The sequence below is a fragment of the Notothenia rossii genome (genome assembly GCF_949606895.1).
Source record: "Notothenia rossii genome assembly, chromosome: 10".
In the NCBI taxonomy this organism is placed as follows: Eukaryota; Metazoa; Chordata; class Actinopteri; order Perciformes; family Nototheniidae; genus Notothenia; species Notothenia rossii.
The window spans coordinates 58,775,718-58,797,703 of record NC_136908.1 but is presented as its reverse complement, the minus strand read 5'-3'; the positions used below and the strand labels follow the sequence as shown (position 1 = coordinate 58,797,703).

The window sequence follows — 21,986 nt, the reverse complement described above, 5'->3', positions numbered from 1 at the left end:
TTGTTAAAGCCAACTCATTGTAATTAGGTGCATTGTATTTATGCGTTTACAATAGGCCTAGCTAGGGTGCCCTACAGTTTCAATTGCGGAATAAACTCATCCCATTATGTGATATTACCTCATCGGGTCTTTGCCTATAAAAAGTTAGCGAACAACGATGTCTTGGACAATGTTTGACAACTAACTTTTGGTTGAGGCTCACCGTTCTCATGATTCCCATTTGAAAATTAGCAGACAGCTGCCCAGTGCAGACACATTTCCATTGAAAATTGAGCAGCAAAGGAGCCGAATATCATATATATATATAATTCTCATTTCTCTTTGCAGCACTGAAAAGGTTTTGGTTTATTAGAAGCTAATGCACTAGCTGGAGTCCAGGTTTTGGGTAATTCGAAGCTAATACACTAGCAACAGCCAAGATTTTGGGTCATTAGAATCTAATGTCGTTGCAGGATCCTTGCTATTTGTTTGTATCATCATAGTTGATTGCACCTATTGTAAATCACAATCATTCTCGTTTCCTCTTAGGTTTTGCGGGACAACATGTTCTCCCAGTTCTCCCAGCTGAAAAGCCTGGACCTGCAGCAGAACCACATCTCGATGGTGGAGGACGGAGCGTTCTCCGGCCTCTCAGAGCTCACCACCCTGCTCCTCCAGCACAACCGTCTGAAGACCGCCACTGAGGAGGTCCTGCTGCCTCTGCCCCGCCTCACCTACCTCCGTCTCTACGACAACCCCTGGATCTGCAACTGCCAATTGGACAGCCTGGTCAGGAACATTCAGGTGCCTAGCAACCGCAACCTGGGCAACTACGGCAAGTGCGCGCAGCCCCTGTCGCTGTTGGGCAAGAAGCTGAAGGGGCTGAAGGTAGAGACGTTGTGCTCCGGAGACAACCAGGTGGACAGGAACCAGGGCGGCGGACAGGGGGCGGGACTAAGGCCTAAGCCAACCAAAAAGACAGAGGCCACGTCCATGTGCCACACCTACATGTTCCCCAAACCTCTGCTGGACTGCGGCAACAAAGGTGAGACTGTCACTGTATCACACATTCACATAACTGTATTAGGTTAGTTGAAAGCAATCATATTAAGGGTCACCTATTATGCAAAATCCACTTTTTCCTGTCTTTTATACATCAACATGTGTCCCCTCTGTGTAAAGAGATTCTGAAAGTTTCAGGAAAAAAGATTCTCTCCCTTTTTGTCCTGATCCATTTATATAAAAACCTGTCTGAAAATGATCAGATTTTGGCCACTTTATGATGTCATAACGATGTTTTGGCTTGTATAACCATTAGCCAATCACCAACCAAGGTAACCCCCCCCCCAACCTTATCACCCGAATCTCCTCCTAGAGCACCATTGTGTTCTTTTTAACCAAATATCTCTCAGAGGGGCGTGGGGAGGGGCTCCTTATGTTCACCTGAAGTAACAGACAGAGAATCAGAACTTTTGAAACAGGGCTGAAACAGAGGGGATTATGGGTAATGCTGCAACGATCTGTTTGGTCTTTGGAGCCAAACACTTCAGAGACATGTTCTGTATATATCTGAGACCTATAATATATTAATTAAAAACTGTATAATAGGGGACCTTTAAAGCAACTTAAATATGAGGTGAGGCATAAACTCACACAAAGACCCATTTATATTTTTCCCGCATTTTTCATTTGCAGCCAAACCCATGTGAAATCAACCAGTGTCACTTTGTGGTGAACTGTAGCTTGTCTTTTTTGATGGTTACCATGTCTGACAGGTTTCCTGGCGAACATTTCAATAACAACTAGACTGCCCTGGCAGAGGAATACCTTGTATAAAAGGTACATTTGTTAGGTTTGCTCAGCACTCTGTAGTGGAGAGTCTTGCTTGCTTTTCAAGTGAAATTGGGAACGAGAATTAGATTCTGTCCGATGTTTTGGTTACAGCAACAGTGAGCGAGATGTGTGTGTTTTGCCACGTGGTGTGTGAGAGGGAAGGTCTCATAGTCTTAGCCTGTCCTTTCAAATTAAAAGCTATCATCTCCTTGCAGAAAACATAATTTTCTTTCTTCATAATTTCTTGTTTGACACTAGGCTACCTTCTGTTTTGCATTGTTTGGCGGTTTGATAAATAGCATTTTGAAGCATTTGAGTTAATGTTTAGACAGTCAGGTATGGGGTTCAGTACCCCTCAAATTTCCTTCTCTTAAGGCCCGGACACACCAAGCCGATTTTGTCCGTCGATGGGCGTCAGGCCGACGATGAGCGTCGACACGCCCTACTCAGATTGGTGTGTCCCGCACCGTTGTGTCGTTTCAACCGTGCCGACGCCTTTTCGGCAGAAAACCCGCCGATTCAACATGTCGAATCGGCGGGCAGTCGGCCAGAGGCTGTCGTCAAAAGAAATCACTCTGATTGGCTGTTCAGCTAGCGAATCAGTGCATGAGAAGCGAAACGGAAGTGAGGGACCCAAACAAACTATTAAGAAGGCAAATCTGAGATTTAATTTAACTCCAGCTCTCGACACAGATTGGGGAAAGCCCCGTGAGCTTCTCGCTGTAGAGTGAAAATAGAACGCACACACTATTTGTTGTTTGTTTATATCACGCAGTCTGTTCTTCTTCTCTCGGTTATCACGCAGTCTGTCTTCCGGTTGTTGCCTCTTTTGAATGACGAATACACACTACCGCCACCTGCTGGTAAGGAGAGTTATTGCCACTCACGCATGCGCAGTTCGTACCTGCAACAGTCGGGGGGCCGTCTGTGTCAGTTCTTTGGTGTGTCCGGGCCTTTAGGGTTAGGGTTAGGGTTTTCTTTGTTCAATAGGGCAGTTATTTATGGTGGCCAACAGCCCAAATGGACCAAAACACATGCAAATAAAGAAACATCTTCACCAACTTCCCTAAAAGTGCTGCAAATAAAAAAACACAGCGATTGTAAAGTTGGCCGACAACCATTATCACTGGAAACGTACCTAAAATGTAAGTTTTATTGGTTTATTTTAACAATGTTATGCGAGTGTTTTTGGCTGTTGTAGTGAGTTGTAGTGAATAACTGTTGACCACCAGTTATTACCACCAGCAACTTAATTTGTTTGTTTTTTCAGTTTAACAAGGAGTCACTATGACTAGAATGCTTCAGAAAAGATGGGAATAGTCAGTCAGGGGAAGGAGGGAGCAGCTCTTCCAGTTTTCACATCTGGTTCCCGTTGTGTAAAAATGCCCCTATGTGACTTCTAGCATAAAAGCTGTAACTCCTTCAGAGCTCCATACAACTTTGTGTCAGTGTTGTTTTCAAAGACAGGCTGGAGGGATGAATGATAGTTTCTGATTTTTTTGCAGACGGGTCATTTTTTGGGTACTTCAATGTGGGGTCTTTCATTCTTGGTTGCTCTCTCATCTCCTCCCTTTCATCTCTTCTTCTTTCGTTGACACCCAAATAGCATCCTGCGTCAACACTGAGCTGAATGATTGCCTCTGTCCATGTTTTAGAGTAAGTGGGCTACCCAGATTAAATGAGCAATTGAATGAACGTATAAATGGAGAGCTTATGCCTTTCATTGAAAGAAATCCGTCACAGAGCCAAAACCACACAATGCAGCATCTGTGTTGTGCAAATGCTCGAGGAAGCTTTTAACATATTTTCCTAATTTATTTTTCTCTACAGTAATGCTTTTGAATCGATTCTTTATCTGAACCATTATAGGGTTTCTCTGTTTTTCACACAGGCTGATGAACTCATCCATATCTTTCCCTGAGTTTCTTTTGCACGATAGTAACTCTCCACATCCTGCCTCCTAAACCATGAAAGTGATATGTGATGTGTGGGTTTTCCTCAACATACTGCAGCTGCTGTTACACATGAAATTATATAAGTGTTGTTTTGTGCTTTTGAACATTGTAAGACGATGCCCGTTGAGTATTTCCATTTTGCTGTTTTCACTGCGCTGCCTTCAAGCTCCAATGTTTTCATTAGCTCACTTCATTAGCTGTCAGAGTGAAATAATCACACGTATATTATATCATTGTCCTCCACTTATAGTCGGTTTCCAAAGAAATGCTAGCAGTTTGCTAATCTTTGGCACAGTATAGCCTATTAAAATCGCTTATAATAACATCTAAATGGATATTAAATTGCCTTCTCTTAGTTAACTTTCATTATTCAATATTTCTTATGACCATCCACCTCTCTCAGACTATATGAAGCGTGACCCTGCTGCCTCCAAGTTCCCATTAACTTGAAAGCATAAATCGTAAATCATTTGCAAATGTGATTCTTTATTATGCTTATGATCTAAAATGTTGACATAGCTTGCATCCCACTTCTTCTGCTTTGCATTAGTTGTCACTTTGGTATAATTCTACGTCCATTTCTACTGCCCACAAGCTCATTCATGAGCCTGGCTGATCATGTGAGCGTGTACAGCATAAACAAACTAAAGGTCAAAAACTCCATAGTGTACCTATCATTTGTGTTTAATTGGTGGTCATTTCATTAAATACAGCTTCATCATCAGCATGATTGCTAATTATTACGGTGGCACAATATCAACTAAAATAACTAAGCTCGTAAAACCAGGGTACAAGAAACAGACACTACATTTGCTGATAACATTGGCCTGTTTGGTCCAGCCTGCACAGTTTTTAATTTGACAGCAAAACTGACATTTTTAAAAGTTAATAAACTGCAGTCAGATTATGAATCCACCAAGGAACTTGACAAAATCTGAATGTCAATGGTCAAAACCACAAAGACATGGTATGGTCAATGACGATGAGTGGAACAAACATGGTTCTCTTTCAGATGGGATTGAAAAACAAACGGGGGTGGGGGGGCGTATGAAAAACCAGAGTGGAAACATATTCTTATCCGTCCCTCTCCATACCCTATTCTCCCTTGACTCCATGTCGCCCTCACTCTGGTTTGAAAGCTTTCATTAGAGGTGAACCACAGCAGATTTCAAGCTCCAACTCTTTTTCACTGGAATTTAATGCTACATAAAGTGGCTGGAGTTAATATGGGAGTATTTAAAGGCTGTGTTACTCAAAGATGGGACATGGACTTTAGTGCTGTGGCAAAATGTGCCTTCAAATTACTTGTTAAAATCTCTGTTATACAAACACTGATGACGTTTACTATTCTCATTAAGACACTCGTTTGCAACCGCTTTGTTTTTAACCCACATAGAAGCTTCAGACGTTCAGGATTGGGGTATTTACGTTAGATTTTATGACCGAAATACTTAATCTTTTCCCGGTTTTAGGACTTATTCTTGCACCACTTCTATATTGACTACCATATGCCATTACAGGCAACATAGAAAAATAGAATTGGGAGGGATGAAACCCTCTATAATGGTCACCCATGCAGAGCACAGAGCACACACAGTGAAATTTGGCCTCTGCATTTAACCCATCCTAGTACCAGGAGTCTAGTACTAGGGTGGGCAGCTATTGTACAGCGCTAGACTTGCCAACCATATTCCACTAACTGGACTAGGCTAAAACACAAGTCACATTAATGTAAAAAAGTAACACTAGCTGTATAAATTCATGTTAGTGTGTGAAAATATGAAAAAAGCCTCTCTGCTCAGGAGGTCAACAAATCATTGGTTTCCGATGTAACATAAATCCTCCATCTAAACTCCAGTTTGCAGCACTGCAGCAGTAAAGTGACTCATGTATATGGTGAGTTGGCTGCTTCCCAGTCACACAAAACAACACCCTTGATATTACTGTAAGTCCCTGGCCCCAGCGGGCAGTTAGTTAGCAGAAAAAAATAATAATCTTCCATCATTTCAGTCAGTGGGTGGCAAAGGTAGAGAGCGTGAAATGAGAAAGAGGACAGTGACTCTCACAAGAAAACGTGGATGAGAAGGGTAACACATTAAATATGAACGTATTAATTGCAGCACATCTGGTGGCTTAAATTGTTAAGAAAACACAAAGTATTTTTAAACCTTAAAGGCGGGGTCGGTAAGTTTGGAGAAACCAGCTCGAGTGCGCTAGAATTTCAAAATACACAACCGGAGTAAATCTGCCACTTCCTTTCAGAGCCCCTCCTCCAACACACACGAACGCGCACATGACCAATGAGGGCACGAGATAAGTTTGTGCACAGATGGAAGGCTGACAGGCAGGTAGGCTATCCAGTTACTTTAGCGGGGCCGGCTCAGATGATTGGTCGTGCTGTTTACAGTACCACGGCTTCCACAGATGACATTTTTTAATGGATCTTTTGTCAAAACACTTCAGATATTCATTGCTATCGGGATGTTAAGAGCATTCCATGGAATATAACAAAAAGGGTATCTCGAGCCGGTTTCTCAAACTTACCTACCCCACCCCGCTGTGTGTCTAAAACTAAATGTCACGGCACTATAAAGTGATCATGTGAGCACAGTCAAAAAATGCTTCCCTTTCCACTGTCAAAACAGAATGAAACATATTGCACCACCTGCTCCAGGAAAGGAAATATATCTTATACAGCTGAGCGTCACACCTTTTGCTTAACTTTTATTTCATTTTATAGAAAATATGATGAAAAGAAACACAGACTTTGGTATGCAATTAAAAAGCATTGTTCACCCTTTCAAAAAAAGCATAAATAGATATACTGTATGTCTAGAATAATGTTTCGCACGTTTTGCTTTACATTTACTGCAACGCTTAAACCTTATGTTCTACTAATGCGCAGCTTACATTTAGTTAGGCCTATTGGGACTGCACATAGTCCAAACTACATTTAAAGCAGAGGTGTTGTTAGACGAAACACACAGATTTTCTCAGGTACTAAAAAAGCACTTCTTTGTTGGACAGAATATTTGAGGACAGATGTTCCAATAATGCTTCTGCCAGATTCACTGAAAAAAATATCCAGTTTTGATTGAATGACTTGAATAAATGTGTTTTCCTGACATGTTCTCTCTCCTTCTCTCTGTGTGTTTTATCATTCAACGGTCTGAGCTGCGTGGGCCCTGATGTTAAAGCAGGAAAGAGCCTAACACTTTATCCGAAGGATTTGCCCCGTTAAATATCACAAGATACCCAAAAGACCCCTAAAAAACCGTCCTGAACACACGTTTAAGCTACAGTACAGGAAGCAATGGATAAAAACACAGATTTAAGTCTTATCCCGTGGCTTAGATTTAAGAAACATTAGTCACAAACCAGACTTTTTGTCACTACTACTGCCACAGATACTCGTGTCATCACTGAAAACACAGCGTAGGAGATTATCCTGATCAGTGTAAAACACAGAAGACCACAGATGTGTTTCTCTTGGACAGAGAGAATCTGTCTTTGGTTGATTTCTCACATGGGAGCCTGGGAATTTCAGTCTTATGAAAGAGAGCCAGCATTTTTCCGACTTTTTTTCTAATCTTGGACAAGGCTGCGGACACATGTAGACCGGCATGTACACATTGGAAGGGTGGGAATCCCTTTAGACCTCTCATAATGGAAGACTTTTGAAAAAAGTGTCTCGAGAGTCCCAATGTCTCTATCTGCTGCACAGTGATCAGCCATCACCGTCAAGTAATCAATCACATTGTAATTATATAACACGATATCACAGATTACACATTTGTGACTTGATATACAGACAATAACTCTCTCCATATTAAACACAAAAGAAGCCATCAACACCAACAGAAAACCAGAACTCAAATACATACAAGACCAATCAAAAGGCAAGACACAACAAACAATCAGACAGGAGGGAAATGAAACATGAGACAGGGGGTGAACACCTTTCAAAGTAACACAGGAAAACAGACTGACTGTGACAATTCAAAATAAAATAAAAAATAAACAGACCGTGACAGCTTTACAGTGTGTACAGAATACAACACCCTCTGGCCTCAAGACTCCAGCGGCGTAAAAGGAAAAACTCCCAAGAAACCCCACAAATAACAGGGAAGAAATGTTAGAAACCCCTTGGAGAGTAAGAGGATGGATCCCTCTCCAAAGACATACAGATATGCAATAGGTGTCCAGCAGGGCCGGCCCTGAACAATTTGCCGCCCCAGGCAAGATTTTAGCTGGCGCCCCCCCCCCAAATGCAGACACTCACTATGATTCGCGTATGCATGCACGGTTGTGGCACCACCAAAACAGAAAGATATGGACACAAGATGTGTTTAAATGTATTTAGTATCCTATTTAAGTGAGGGGTGGACCTCACCTCCTCTAGGGGGGTCCGGGAGCATGCTCCCCCGGGAAGATTTTTTTTTAAATATTGAAGTTAAAAGCATCAATCTGGTGCACTTTGAGAGCAACGTGGGGAGATCTATGGATACATCTCTCAACAACCATTTGAAACAGAACTGGAAGCAAATGTTCTTTTTCTTTATGGATATTTTACAAATCACTCCCCTTTTAAACTGTATTCTTGTTTATTAATAACAACTTTTTTTTTTACTGTCATATAGTATTTTATACTATAAGAGAATAGATGAAAATCTATTCTCTTATTTTTGTATAACTATAATGATCATATAAAGGTGTACCTTTACCTCACTGAGCTGAGGTTATCAGAGCCGCTCAGTCTTTCAGGAGAGAGCTCTCTAAAGCTCTCCCCCCGCGGCCGCTTACACAGTAAATTACAATGTTAATAAAAGCTGTATACGCTTTTTGGGAGTTTAAACATTTAAAACCTATAATTGCACACTAAAATCATTATTTCAAAAAAGAACTATTTCACATAAACCTCTGGTTTTTACTGGGGCTGGGGCATTTCAACTTGATTTGGGGGGGGGGGTACGCGATAGTTTATGGGCGCTGTACGCAATATAGGCGTAGTTCTGTTAGTATAAGATAATAAGATGTACTTTGTTGATCCAAAATCGGGAAATTGTGTTGTTATGAAATAAAATTAAAATAATAATAATTAATTTCTAACTTTTTTTTAAAACATTTTTTATTTTTGGCGCCCCCCATTGATTGATGCGCCCTTAGCATTCGCCTATACTGTCTATGCCAAGGGCTGGCCCTGGTGTCCAGTGTGAAGATTTAAAAAGATAATAAACTTACAATTGGGTATATATATATATATAAAAGATAAAGAGTCCAAGTGGATGTCAACAATCTATCTAAGTGCCACCAAAAAACAACAACTCATGATCCAGACATACATGTAGAACCACTAATAACCTTGCTGCATTCTGGGAACGTAATTCCCCTTAGTGGGGCAGTTGGGTACTATGAGCTCTTTAAGATAGGATGGTGCCTCACCATTAAGGGCTTTTGTAGGCACTACATGACTACAAGAATAAGTACATTTCCTGAGTGCATTGGCTACATCTCTGTTCACGCTGTGTGTCCTCTGAGTGTAATTATATTATCTTCCAGTCAGTGTTGATTAATGGCACCATGCCCCCTCCTTTGTAACTAACTACATCTGCGGCAGTAAACTGCGTAAAGACGGTGACATCTGCTCTATAAAAGTACCACGAGAATTCTTAGTGGTACAGTCTGTGTAAAAAACCACATGCAGGAAACTCGTTCTAACCCTTGTAGCCATGGATGCTCAATCGCTTACATACGTATCACATAGTCTTCTTCTCTTAATTTAGAAGACAAATCAGTGATTTTCCATCAAAATAAACATCTCAGCGCATGCCACCCACGTGTGTTTCCTCTCATCTGCAACCCCTACGAATCGCTTAAAAAACAATCACCATATGTTTATTTTCATCCTCAGTTTTAAACAGAAGTGTGCCATGGCACGGCAGATGTGAGCTCCGATTCAAACAAATTGACACTGCAGGTGAAACGAGTTTAAAGACTGTGGGAGGCAATTTAAAATCCATAAAAATTGCTCTTTTTCTCTTATTGTTTCTTACTTGAAAAGGTTTATCACTACTGCCAAAAGTAGAAATGTGGAATGATGGGTCGTAGCTTGAATCTGGATCGACTTGTCCCCATATGATGTAGATTCAAGCTCTGTTATTATCTTTGAGACAATTGTGTTGACAGTCATAAACCTTTATTCTAGCCATCTCAACAGGATGATTGAATAGCATTCGGGAAATGTGTTCTAGTCTGGGACTCCAGAGAGGATCTGTTATCGACACGGGAACATGTAGAAATTGCTGTTACATACATTAGGGTGAGATGTTGGGAAATGTGTGTGAGGCTGAAAACACTGGAAGATATAAGCAACACACACTCGCCCTGGCACAGGAGAGAAATACTGTCACACTACTCCATCTTGAAAAAGTTAAATGTTGCACACAACCCACACAACATCTTGAAAATGTGTAAAGATGCAAACTAATAGGATTTTAAGCTTCTGGAGTTTTGCACTTTAGTGGTGCACATCTGCCTCGATCCTGTGAAGCAGCAGGACTTCAAAATCTTTGCAAAAACACGGCGATAAAGTTGATTTTCCAGTTCACGAGAACTTATCTAAGTCTGGCTTTTTGTTCTTCTTTGCAGATTTGAATAACATCCCATCTGACCTGCCGTCCGACCTGGTGAAGATGGATCTGTCCCGGAACACCATCAAACATCTCAGGCCCAAACAGTTCCTGCTGTCCAAAGACCTCAAGCTGCTCAACCTGAGCAGCAACAGCCTGCAACATATCGACACAGGTAACACACACACACACACACACACACACACACACACACACACACACACACACACACACACACACACACACACACACACACACACACACACACACACACACACACACACACACACACACACACACACACACACACACACCATGTATGCATCACTTCAGGGGACATTACATTGACTTGCATGCATATCCTAGAGACTTATCCTAACCTTAACCATAACCAACACATGCCTAACCCTAACCCTAACCCTTACCCTTACCCTAAACTTAAACAAGTCTTTACCCTAAAATTAATGATTCCCCTCATGGGGACCTCCATTTTGTCCCCTTAAGGGAGGCGAGTCCCCACATGTGACTGTGTAAACAGATTTAGGTCCCCACAAGTATAGTAATGCTAGGACACACACACACACACACACACACACACACACACACACACACACACACACACACACCTGAGCACACACCTGAGCACACACAGCTGGGACCTTACATGCATTATGCCAAGGTCATACCGTAATAAACCGTATTTAATTTCACACCCATGTTTACCTTTATTGCTAGCTGGCAACTTAAGTGGCTGTAGTTTTAATGACATGTGCTAAGGAGGAAGCGTATGTGACGTAAAAGAAAGTGTAGAAAGGAGGTTAGGATGGATGAACAAACTGTGTGAACCATTGACTTATGTTCACTTTTCACAAGTAAAAAAAAATTACATGACATACCTAAAGAGGACATTCTGCTAATTTCAGGCTCATAATGTATTTTGTGCCTCTACTGTGAAATGTGTCCATGCTTTAATGTTTAAAAATGTTTTCATACTGCCTGTGCTGCATCACCTCTTTTCACCATACAACTCACTTTTTGGTTTAAATACTCCCAAACGTTCTCCTCTGCCAAGTACATAATGTTTCCGGTTCTGTTGATTAGGTTTTAGTTTGTTTGTCAGCGTGATTAAGAATAACTACCAACTCAAATGTACTCTTTATATCATGGGCCAAGAAAGAATCCATTCAATCTTTGAGCTGATCCAATTCAGGAGTGCCCTTCTAGTTAAAATGCTACTGGTGATAGAGAGTAACAAACAGACTTTCTAGACAAAGAGACTGGGAACAGCTGGGTCAATCCAATATCTCAAGACTATATAAAGAACAAGGCAAGGTGTTGGAGAATTTCATTAGAGGAACATAATTGTTTAAGAGATCTGTCATACTGAAGCAGAATATCTGATTAGTAATTCTGCCTCAGCTCTACCCCAATTAAAAAGTGCAGACTCATTACTCTCCGCAGGCTAATGATGTCTGGCTCATATCTTCCTGCCCAGGGACATCCTTTTTTAAATCCTTGTAATTTCCTTCATTACCCTGCAACACATGTAAACAATCTGCTGCAGCTCACCCCCGTGTGTCCAAGACTATTTGGAAAGTGAATGAGAAACTCTGTGTAATGCTGAGAGCTTGTGATGACATGTGGCCTTAATCATGGTTGCTCCTTTCGCTATGTGAGTGAAATAAAACGTGCTTCGAATCGTTTTCAAGAGGTTGTTTATCTTTCACTCATGCTTCCTTTTCGCTTCTCTCATTGTCTGGCAGAGTGGGGTGTTTGTAATAGATGCACAATTATTTGCATTTGTCTTTCATTGTTGGTTTTGGCCGATATTTGTGGCAGATTGCTGCGGTTTTTCCTTCAAATACTAACCCCGAAATAGACAAAACATTCATTTAGACTGTCACAAGAGAATACAGTATATTTGAAGCTCATTTGAAGGCCTTTTCCTTATAGGATATTTTAGAAATTGTCAATCTTGAACCAAAAACTACGGTGGCCGTGCACACACACACACACACACACACACACACACACACACACACACACACACACACACACACACACACACACACACACACGACAGGAGCAAAACACGTATATTAGGAGTAACGCTGCAAGAAGCCTAAAACACAACAGAAAAGGGGACACTGAAATGCGAAAAAAGCTGGGACTGGATCGCTTGTTGACGTTATGGGATTATAAAGATAAGAAACTGTCACTGTTGGCAGAGTAAGTCTGTTTCATAATTGTATCAGTATATTTGAAATGACTAGGTTAGCTACGTTAGCTAGCTTACAGCAGATCTGCAATAATATCAGAAGGACTCATGTGATCAAATTGTTAAAATTAGCCGGTAAAACGTATATTTTAGGCATAAGCGGAGTTTGACATTTGCACTTGGGGGGGCAAACTTTTTTACTGACGTCAGTACACAGTCCCAACTATTGCGTGGGGTGCTACGGATACAGTAGCAATAAAGCCAGCGTTCACCGCACTGAGTATGACTTTTCCACATACGAACACAACTCGTCCCGTCATGCACGCCTCATGCCCGCCGTACACACACACTCATATGGAAGGGGCGGTCTCTCCCCCCAACAACAGTGCATTACATAACTGTAAAACGTATCATAACTGTGCACATCTTATACTTATTTGATAACTACTATATCCCTTGGTTACTTGAACACGCTACAATATTATTAACCAGTGTCCTACTTAGTGCAGAAGTAGACGCCTTAAACGTCACAGAAATTGGACATTTTAAAAATCGCTGCATACTCATTAGGCCTACTGCTAATTATTGTAATACAATAGCTGAATCCCTTGTATGCAAAAAAAAAGCAAGGGAACTTGCCCTTAACCTCATACTTCACACACACACGTCACAACATTCGACTGCTCAAAAATGAAATTATTTCAAACAAAACATGATATTATTCAGATTTTGTATTGTAACAATCATTATATCCCATCTATTAAAATATTGATATAAAGAAATATTTGTATTGGAACAGTTTTAGACGTAGTAATGCTGTAACATATTTCAGCCACTAGGGGGGGGGGGCAATGCCCCCCCTGCCCCCCCGCAAAATCCGCCTAAGATTTTAGGTACGTTTTCCAGTGAGAGTGACAGCTGGTCAGTGTTAGAATCCCAGAACGTCAACAAGCGCTCGATCTGGTCCCAGCTGTGGTTTCACTTTTAATTGTCCCCGTTTCCATTGTGTCTGCAGCGTTTGATTTATGCAGCTATGTCGCTAAATGCTGCGCATGTCTCGTCAAGTTGGTGAAGTTGAATTTGCATGTGTTTTGGCCACTTTTTATATTTGCATTGGTTTCGAAAGTTCAGCGCTGTTTTGGGTCTTTGTAGTGCGTTTGCACGGGTCAGCCACCACACCAAACTCTCCGATATCCCCCGTAGAAGATTATTCACACCATACTCTCTTTTGTGTTACTGTAAATGAAGCAACAATGACTCAGCAGACAGATATGTAAAAGTGGGGCTTGTGCAACCATGATATCTGTCGTTATGGTGACCACAGGCTTTGAAATTGTGTTTGTATGTTATTGAGACTTATTGCCAACTTCAGCCGAGAGCCGGGCAAGCCTGGGGGGGGTTAATCCATAATTGATCACCTCTGCTGAAGTTGGATGTGTTTTTGTTCCATACTGCCTACTCATTTGTCAGTTCTAAGAATGTCAACGCATGTGCATTACAAAGCTGGAAAAATTGATGACAGGCTTTAGAGCTTTTGGGTGAATGGGTGTTGGTCATGGATCACTGGTGATTAAAACAGTTGGAGATGATTTATGTAGAGGGGGTTTCCGTGATAAAGAGTCTCAAAGGTTGGTGAGATAAGGACTCACTGAAACGAAGAACAGATGTAGTTGGTTTAGCAATCATGTTGAGAAGTAAGGGATTAAATGTAACAGGATTATGTCATCAGCATACACAAAAACTGTGTACTGTATATACATGTAATCATATTGCTGTTACATTTCAAAAGATTGGGGATAACTGCAGGGTTAGAATGTTACTCAAAGAAACACAGGATACATTTTTTTGTCTCTCCTCTCATGATGAACATGTGAGACTTACTTTAGGACATTTCACTGCCTGAAAATATCTTAAGTAGACCACACTGCGTTTCTTGTAAGCAAAAAAACCTAATTTAAAGTCAGGAGAGTCAGTTTCATCATGAGTTCAAAGATACGAGGAGCCTCTGCTCTTCCTTCCTCCATTAGAGGACCCTCCATATCTGTCATCTTTATGGTTGAATGATGAAGCTGCAGTTACTGTAACTTATCTGTTACCATGATGGGAAATGGATTTAATAAACTCCCCAGTGTCCATTTTCCGTCTTCTTTCATGTCTCTGACTCAGTGATGTCTTCATCATCACTATATTTTTCAACATTTATATGCTCCACACACTCTTCCTCCTCCTCCTCCTGTTTTCTTCCCCTCCTCTCTTCCGCTCTGTTGAGATCAAAGCTAGGCTCAAGGCTAGTGGACAGCGTGAAACCGTTTCCACTGTCCCATTACACGCACTCATTTAATGTCTGGAACCTTTTAGGGATGTGAACAGTCACCTTTTTATTTATTTATTTATTTATTTATTTGGGGTCACATTATAGTACAAGTACAGTTTTTCAAATCATATATTTTTAGAGACCCGAAAGTGACAAATGAAATAGCAAACAAAATTAGTCAAAGTAAAATAAAAACAAAAAAGTACACGGGGGTTGTTTGAAATAGCAAATGTCTACACATGTGCATATGCATACATATCAACATACATTCAATACACATACACACATACATGTGACCACACATCTATACATATACATTCAATCGGATGGTCGTCTTTGGGATATGTAAATTCTCTACTTTTTCCATATTTCTTCAAATGTGTTTTCCTGAAGCCTCATTGAGAATGTGATTCTTTCCTTAACAGTCAACCTTTTTAACTGGAGTTGAATAGATGCACCTGTGGAGATTTGTAAGACAAATTAGAAATAAGGATCATTTATCAATACGGTGACCATTCAAATCAAAGGGTGTTGAGTGTCCTTGTTAAATCCTTGAGATGGCAGCCTTTGCAGACCATGTACATCCACGAAAGCCTATATAACACACTACAGGAAAGGGAAAACCGCCAAAAGCATAATACGTCCTTGTAAACGTTTAAAACAACTACCTAACAAGTCATTGTTGACTTGGTTTGACGCAGGAAACAAATGGGGTGAAAGATCTGTATTTCTTTGACCAATTCATCACCGGATGATTTGGTCTTTGATTAGAAATGATTTGCCAAAAACTAAAGCCATCCCTAAAACGCAATTACAAATAAAGTCTAATTTTAGATCAGGCTTTCCTGACACAAGAAAAGCTCTTCTAAAAAAACGACACGCCCACGGCCAAGCACAAAAAATTACAATTGCAAGGCGACCAGGGACATTATTTCAAGGAGTCTGCAGGACCCTTCACTCAAACAACTGGTGAATGGACTGGGAAGACAGGATGGACTTTTTAGTATTCAGGGAGCCGTTTGTAACGTCAACTCATTTTGTTTAACTTTTCCTCCCCTCACAGCTGCATTTGCTGGCCTGCTGCACCTCCGTGAGCTGGACCTCTCCAACAATACCCTCCACTACTTCCAGTACGGTGTCCTGGAGGACCTCTACTTTATACGGAAGCTGTCGTTGGACAACAACCCCTGGATCTGCGACTACAACATCCACTACCTGAACTACTGGCTCAAGCACCACCCCAACGTCTTCCACTCTGGCCTGATCTGCTCTGCGCCGCCGGAGTTCAGGGGATGGCGCGTCGAGGATTACGTCAAGACCTACAACAGTGAATGTCCCAAGGATAGACAAACTGGAGGGGGGGATACAGGACAGGGAGGACAAGGGGGGACAAACAATGAGGCAGTGGGGGAGACGGATGAGAGGCAGGAGGAACGTCAGCCTCAGCCTCTGCAGGATAAGAAGCAAAAAGGGATTGAGATAATCAGGCTAAGTTAGAATGGGGGGTGATCGCGGACTGGTGGGGGTTATAGGGGTGTTTGATTCAAATGCAGTCTTTGGAGAGGCTGAATAGTTAATAATTAAAGGTAGACTCAGTGATTTGATGTGTAAAATGATGTGTAAAAGTACAATCTTGGGATAACATCCATTGTCTTGTTAGTAGTCAGCTTTTTCCATCTTATTTTAGGACACTTTCGACATTTCCTTTAACGATTATTAGTTGCAAAGTACTATTGCTAAGTTTACCTTTAAACAAAAGTTAGGAGATGCTCTTTGAGCTTTTGTTTCATCTTTTTGCAAAACATTTTCAAACCAGTCTGTATCAGATCTAAAACTCCCAACCAGGACATCTCTTTGAATTTCCCACACAATGAACTATAGGAGCTCTCCTTTTTATTCTGTTACAATCATTTTAATAATGAGTTTAGGATATACTTTTTTTTCTCTTTTTAAAAGAAAACCTTTTTGTATTAATTAATGTACGGCATTGTCTACCTGTTTCTGGAAATAAAATTGGGTTTATTTTTTCTGAATATAAGTCTTATGGCCTGATATCAGACCTTAACATTATGATGGAAGATTGTTTGCATTTGACATGATTTACTCCTGAAACTGCCAACATATACAAAGATCTAACGTGCACCTATGAAAATAATCTAGATAAAGGCGGGAAACAACGTCTCACTGATTATCGACTAGCGCCACCCAGTGTGCTGGAGACCAAAGCACACCAGACAACTTTTTTTAATTTTGGAATTCTGGAAGTAAAAGCAGTAATACCACAGTGTAGAAATACTCAAATCATAATACGGAATAATACATCACTCTTTTAATGTCCCAAACTGATATTATAAAACCATATTATGTGTTGCTTGTGACTACACTTATTTCACTCATAACTTAATTAAAAAAAATCTTAAAGCAGATTAGTGGGAAAAAATAACATTAGTCATAATGAGTACCAAATTCTGGATTGGTATATAAATCAGGTCTGCCAATTTGGCATCTGACACAACCACATAATCCTTCCTGGATGTCCGCCTTAGTCACCTCAGCTACTTAAGCTTGACTTTAAGGCTGGCAGGAAGTCATTTTGGCAACGTTTACATTTAACGGTAATTTAAAAGATTTCCTGTTTACTGGGCTGCATTTAAGATTTAAACGCAGATGTTAAGTGATGATAAGTCACAGATGTTTTAAATTACATGTTATTTATTGTCGAGAGCAATGAGCTATGTGTTACAGCACACTGCCATCTAGTGTTTACTATTTAGTAGTACACAGGTTGAGTTAAAGAAGACATTCACAGCCTTTTATATTAATCCATGACAATGTAATGTACATCAGGATGTCACACATATTGATAATTCACAGTCTTTTGGCTCGCAGCAGCTTCTCCAGGACGTTTTCATCTGGAGCTCAGCAGCAGTAGAGGATCACATCTCGTCATACCGGCACCACAAGAGGTCACTTGGGTCAAATACTCAAGAGTCATATATGCAGTTATTACATGTTATAGTCTATCCCGTTTTTTTGGATGCTTGGAATAGTTCGTTTGTTGATATCGGCATCAATATTGTTAGTGCAACCTTTAAAATAATTGGAATAACAATGAAACAATCCAAGTAGCTGATATAAATAAGATTGGCTTGCTATTTCTTAATTCCCCATTGCTTAACATGTCAACTATTTTCCTGTGGCATCAGCTGAACAATAATGTATGCCTAGGTAAGCTACAAAAAAGTAAGCAGAAATAATGTGTCCATAGTTATTAAAAACGTCTTGAATCCAAGGGTTCTTGAGGCCAGCCTTATTCCATCAATGCATCTGTTCTTCTCTCTCCATAAGTGTCCTTGCCCACTTCCCTGTCCTCTCCACGTTGTGATCAGCAACATGTCTTCTTCTCTGGTGGAGTGTGAGCAGTCATGAGACCATTTATCGGCCTAGAGTTGGACCGGAGGAGGACTCGGGGCGTGTTGTTCCTCTCCGAGTCCTCCTGCTGGACATTGAGGCCGTTACGAGACAGCAGCTCTCTGGCCATCATGATGAACGCTTCTTCCACATTCTGACTCTCCTGGAAACAAAGAAGGAGATAGAGAAGTTGAGATAACAAATTTAACCGATTTATTATGTTACATGTACAGTATGTGTGTAGTCGTTACCTTGGCTGATGTTTCCAGAGCAGCTAGTATTTCTTTCTCCTTTGACAGATTGCAGGCTTGCTCAAACTGAACCTGCCTTTCCTTCTCCAGGTCACATTTGTTACCTACATGGAGAAAATCAGGGAAATGAGAGATACATATACAATACATCTAACCTTAAACACCCAATAGGAGTCTGTAGCAAGTCATGTTAATGTTATCAACAATGTACCCAATTACTACAGTATGCTAAGGCTAACATTTCAACACACTTAAGTGGGGAAGACCCACTTAACAGGGTTGTACCATCATTTGTCTAAGTACCTTTGTGTTTAGCGTTCTCAAATTTTGACACAAAGGATCCTTATTTGAAACTATAAATGTCAATGTTTCCATCTTCTCAAACGACATCACATAGTTCAATAATTAAAAGTAAATAAACTCAATAACTTTCACCGTATAACCATTCGATCCACTTGCTTGATGCTGCCATATTTTTGAATTCATATTATTCACTTCACATACTAACACTCACCTATGAGAACCAGCACCACATTGTTTGCTCCATAGATCTCCACCTCTTTGATCCAGTGAGTCACAGAGTCAAAGGTCCCCTGTCGAGTGATGTCATAGGCGATGATGGCGCCGTGTGCGCTGCGGTAGTAGCTCTGAGTGATCGTCCGAAACCTCTCTTGACCAGCCGTGTCCCACACCTGCATCTGTAACACACACACACATGTTAACATCCCTTTAGGCTACATTGACTGACAATCAATTTTTTTTTTTAGACAACCCTAACCCTAATTACAACTCACATAACCCTTACTTTACCCTTAACCTAACCTTAACCGTAACCTAAGTCTTCATTCTTAAATGTGACGATTAACGTGCATTTGTGCCCAAAAGAAAGGCGGGTCCCCACATTGTGATTGTGTATACATAGGTATGTCCCCACAACATGAGTAAAACATGCGTACACACACACACACCAACAAATGTGTCAGATTATTTGTGTCCCTTGACAGAATATTCCCTGAGCATCTGACAGACCATGTTTACGCGGTTACAGCTGTCATAGCAACCAATCTGAGCTCTCTGGCACAGCCTTTGCAATGCCAGTGTTTATGGTTTCAACTGCCTACTTCTGCTTTTGAATCATAACATCATTTGTATATAATAAAAGCTCAATATGATCCTATAAAATACACTTTGGTATAACTTTCTTTGGATTGTTGGTGGGGGATGGATGAAGTTAACACGGAAACAGAAACCTATCGTTGTATGAACACTGAAATCTTTACTTCTACAACCTTATTGTGACCTTATGTTGTGATTCAAGACTGTTCTTCACCTTGTTTGTGACACATTTACAAATAAACCTAAAGCAACAGATACGAAAAAGGAAAAATTGTAGCAACTTTGATCATTCTAGGCAGCCTAACCTACAGGAGTTGGCGGTGCCTGTGTCTTCCCAATGACCAATGCAATCACTTTGCACACTAATGAGGTACTGACTGGTTCAAGACCAGAAATACTTTTAAAGCACGCAAAACTGGTCGCTGTAAAATCCTTTAGTTCCTTTTCAAACTTAATGACGGTTTAGAGAAGTCATTACAGGTTTATTTTTGTCTGCACAAAGCTTGAGCAGAGCCACCTGAAAAACCAGTCCTTCATGTAAGCATCTGGTCCGACTGGTTTTTCTGTCCAACTGTAACCAAAAGAAAACTCTCACTGTGGTGTCATTTATCCCCAAACCTGGAAAAAGTCCATCACATCGCATATGAGTTGCATTTTCTAGATCCTGCAATAGGCTTCTTTTCATTAAATATTGGTACCAAAACAATAGCCTGTACTCTGCTTTTATTGTCGGAGCCAATTGGCCCTAAAACCCATGATAAGGATCAAGGCATTTAGCCACCATTACTGGAGCATAATCAGGGTTGGTGCAGTGTTGACCTTGTTAAATGTAAGACTCTTTATCCCATATAGAATGAAATGTAATACTGGTATCATACAGGGGTCATACAGGGACGACGTTTGAATTACAGTAGGGATGACATGGCCTAGAAATACCTATTACTGTATCACATTATTTGTCATACAATGTGTGTCCCTAAACACACCACATTCTGTTTAGTACTAACCTTAACTCTCTTCCCCTCGATATCAACGGTCCGTACGGTGAAATCCACTCCGATGGTGTTCTGCTGTCTCTCGGAGAAGATCCCAGACTTAAAATTCTGAACCAAGCAGGTCTTCCCTACATTAGAGTCTCCAATCAGGATGATCTTAAACAGGAAGTCAAAGGACTCATCATGTTCAGGTCCTGGGGTCTCCATTGTGGAAGTACAGTGGAGTATTTAACTGTGGATGTGCTCGCTCCAATACTGTAGACCACTTGGGAGGTGAAGAGGTGATGGGTTATCGTTATCAATTTCTGTTAAAAGGTGTCACCCAAAAAAATGTTACTCCACCGTTTAGTTTAGTTACATTATTCCACGTGTAGCCTGTAAAACCAGTTTTAAGTTTGTTGCTGTTCATTGGTTAATGATAATCCATTTATCACACCAGTAAGTTAAAAATTAATTGTAAGGCACACAAACAGCAATCTGGAAGCCTCAAATGGGCCTGTTTCAAACAAGTCTTTATAATCCTGCGTTCTCTGTGTCTTGTTTTTCCAGCAATTCAGTTTCACTCTCCCCCTCTCATGAGCTCTCTCAGCAGGACAAAACTGCCTCAGTCCTTGCTGCTCCTCTCAGGTGTTGACCCACTTTGTGGCCTGCAGGAAAAGAAACAACACGTACACATCCTTTTTCTTTCCTGGTTAGTTGTTTGTCACAGGTACTTCCTTTTAAATGAAACAGTTAGAATATATCCTTGTCTGTGATCCAGGTTCCTGTCCAGTCCACATGCTATTCTGTCACACGTGTCAGTCCTTTTCCTCTTCCTGTCATCAGTTATTCCAGTTCTTACTCCCTTTTTAGCCTCCTGCGTCTCTCACTCTCACTCTCTCTCTACAAGGCACCTGTGTGTGGAAACAAAAGGAGGAACCCGCCTTACCTGTTCCTGGAGTGTAGCCCAGCCCCATTAGCACTGTGGGATCTTGGGAAATGCAGTCATTCAGCCAATTAGAATGCATGAACACACTTATAAACACATTTTGGGATGTTTTGATGCTTTGAGGGAACGAGAGAATGAAGTATGTCAATTCTAACAATGCCTAGCTTACATTATGTTGTTATTGTGAGAGACATCGTGGGTGAATCTAAATGAATAAGCAATGGATAAAAGAACTGGGCCTCCCACTGTAATAGGGGCTGTATAAACCAACCAATAGATTTTAAATTAAGTACCAACTGAGGTCACTGAGGTCTTTAAATGATATGATGTCTATATATATAATATGTTCATAACAGA

At 40.8% G+C, this 21,986-nt stretch overlaps 2 protein-coding genes across 2 annotated transcripts in view; one reads left to right on the top strand and one right to left on the bottom strand.

Annotated features, from left to right (window-relative positions):
• Window positions 1-16,955, top strand: part of lrrc17 (leucine rich repeat containing 17) — a 29,167-nt gene extending 12,212 nt beyond the window's left edge. The window contains exons 3-5 of the mRNA XM_079656091.1: window positions 529-1,024; window positions 10,416-10,571; window positions 15,992-16,955. Coding sequence (XP_079512217.1) covers window positions 529-1,024; window positions 10,416-10,571; window positions 15,992-16,425 — 1,086 coding nt within the window. The 3' untranslated portion in view covers window positions 16,426-16,955. The remainder of the gene's footprint in view (window positions 1-528; window positions 1,025-10,415; window positions 10,572-15,991) is intronic.
• A 758-nt stretch (window positions 16,956-17,713) lies between these two features.
• LOC307023075 (ras-related protein Rab-19-like) lies at window positions 17,714-21,584 on the bottom strand. Its single transcript, XM_079656092.1, has 4 exons — window positions 20,714-21,584; window positions 19,105-19,288; window positions 18,591-18,694; window positions 17,714-18,502 (listed from the first exon to the last, which is right to left on the bottom strand). The coding sequence occupies exons 1-4, from the start codon at window positions 20,906-20,908 to the stop codon at window positions 18,314-18,316; spliced, it is 672 nt and encodes a 223-aa protein (XP_079512218.1). The 5' UTR covers window positions 20,909-21,584; the 3' UTR covers window positions 17,714-18,313.
• Window positions 21,585-21,986: the final 402 nt, after the last annotated feature.

What these genes read in the sequence shown, in the direction of transcription:
- LOC307023075 (XM_079656092.1), bottom strand. Translation starts at nt 20,908, where the DNA reads ATGGAGACCCCAGGACCTGAACATGATGAGTCCTTTGACTTCCTGTTT. An exon ending in TGTGGTGCTGGTTCTCATAG is followed by an intron (nt 18,695 to 19,104) that starts GTGAGTGTTAGT and finishes TTCTCCATGTAG; the next exon opens with GTAACAAATGTGACCTGGAG. An exon ending in CTCTGGAAACATCAGCCAAG is followed by an intron (nt 18,503 to 18,590) that starts GTAACGACTACA and finishes CTTTGTTTCCAG; the next exon opens with GAGAGTCAGAATGTGGAAGA.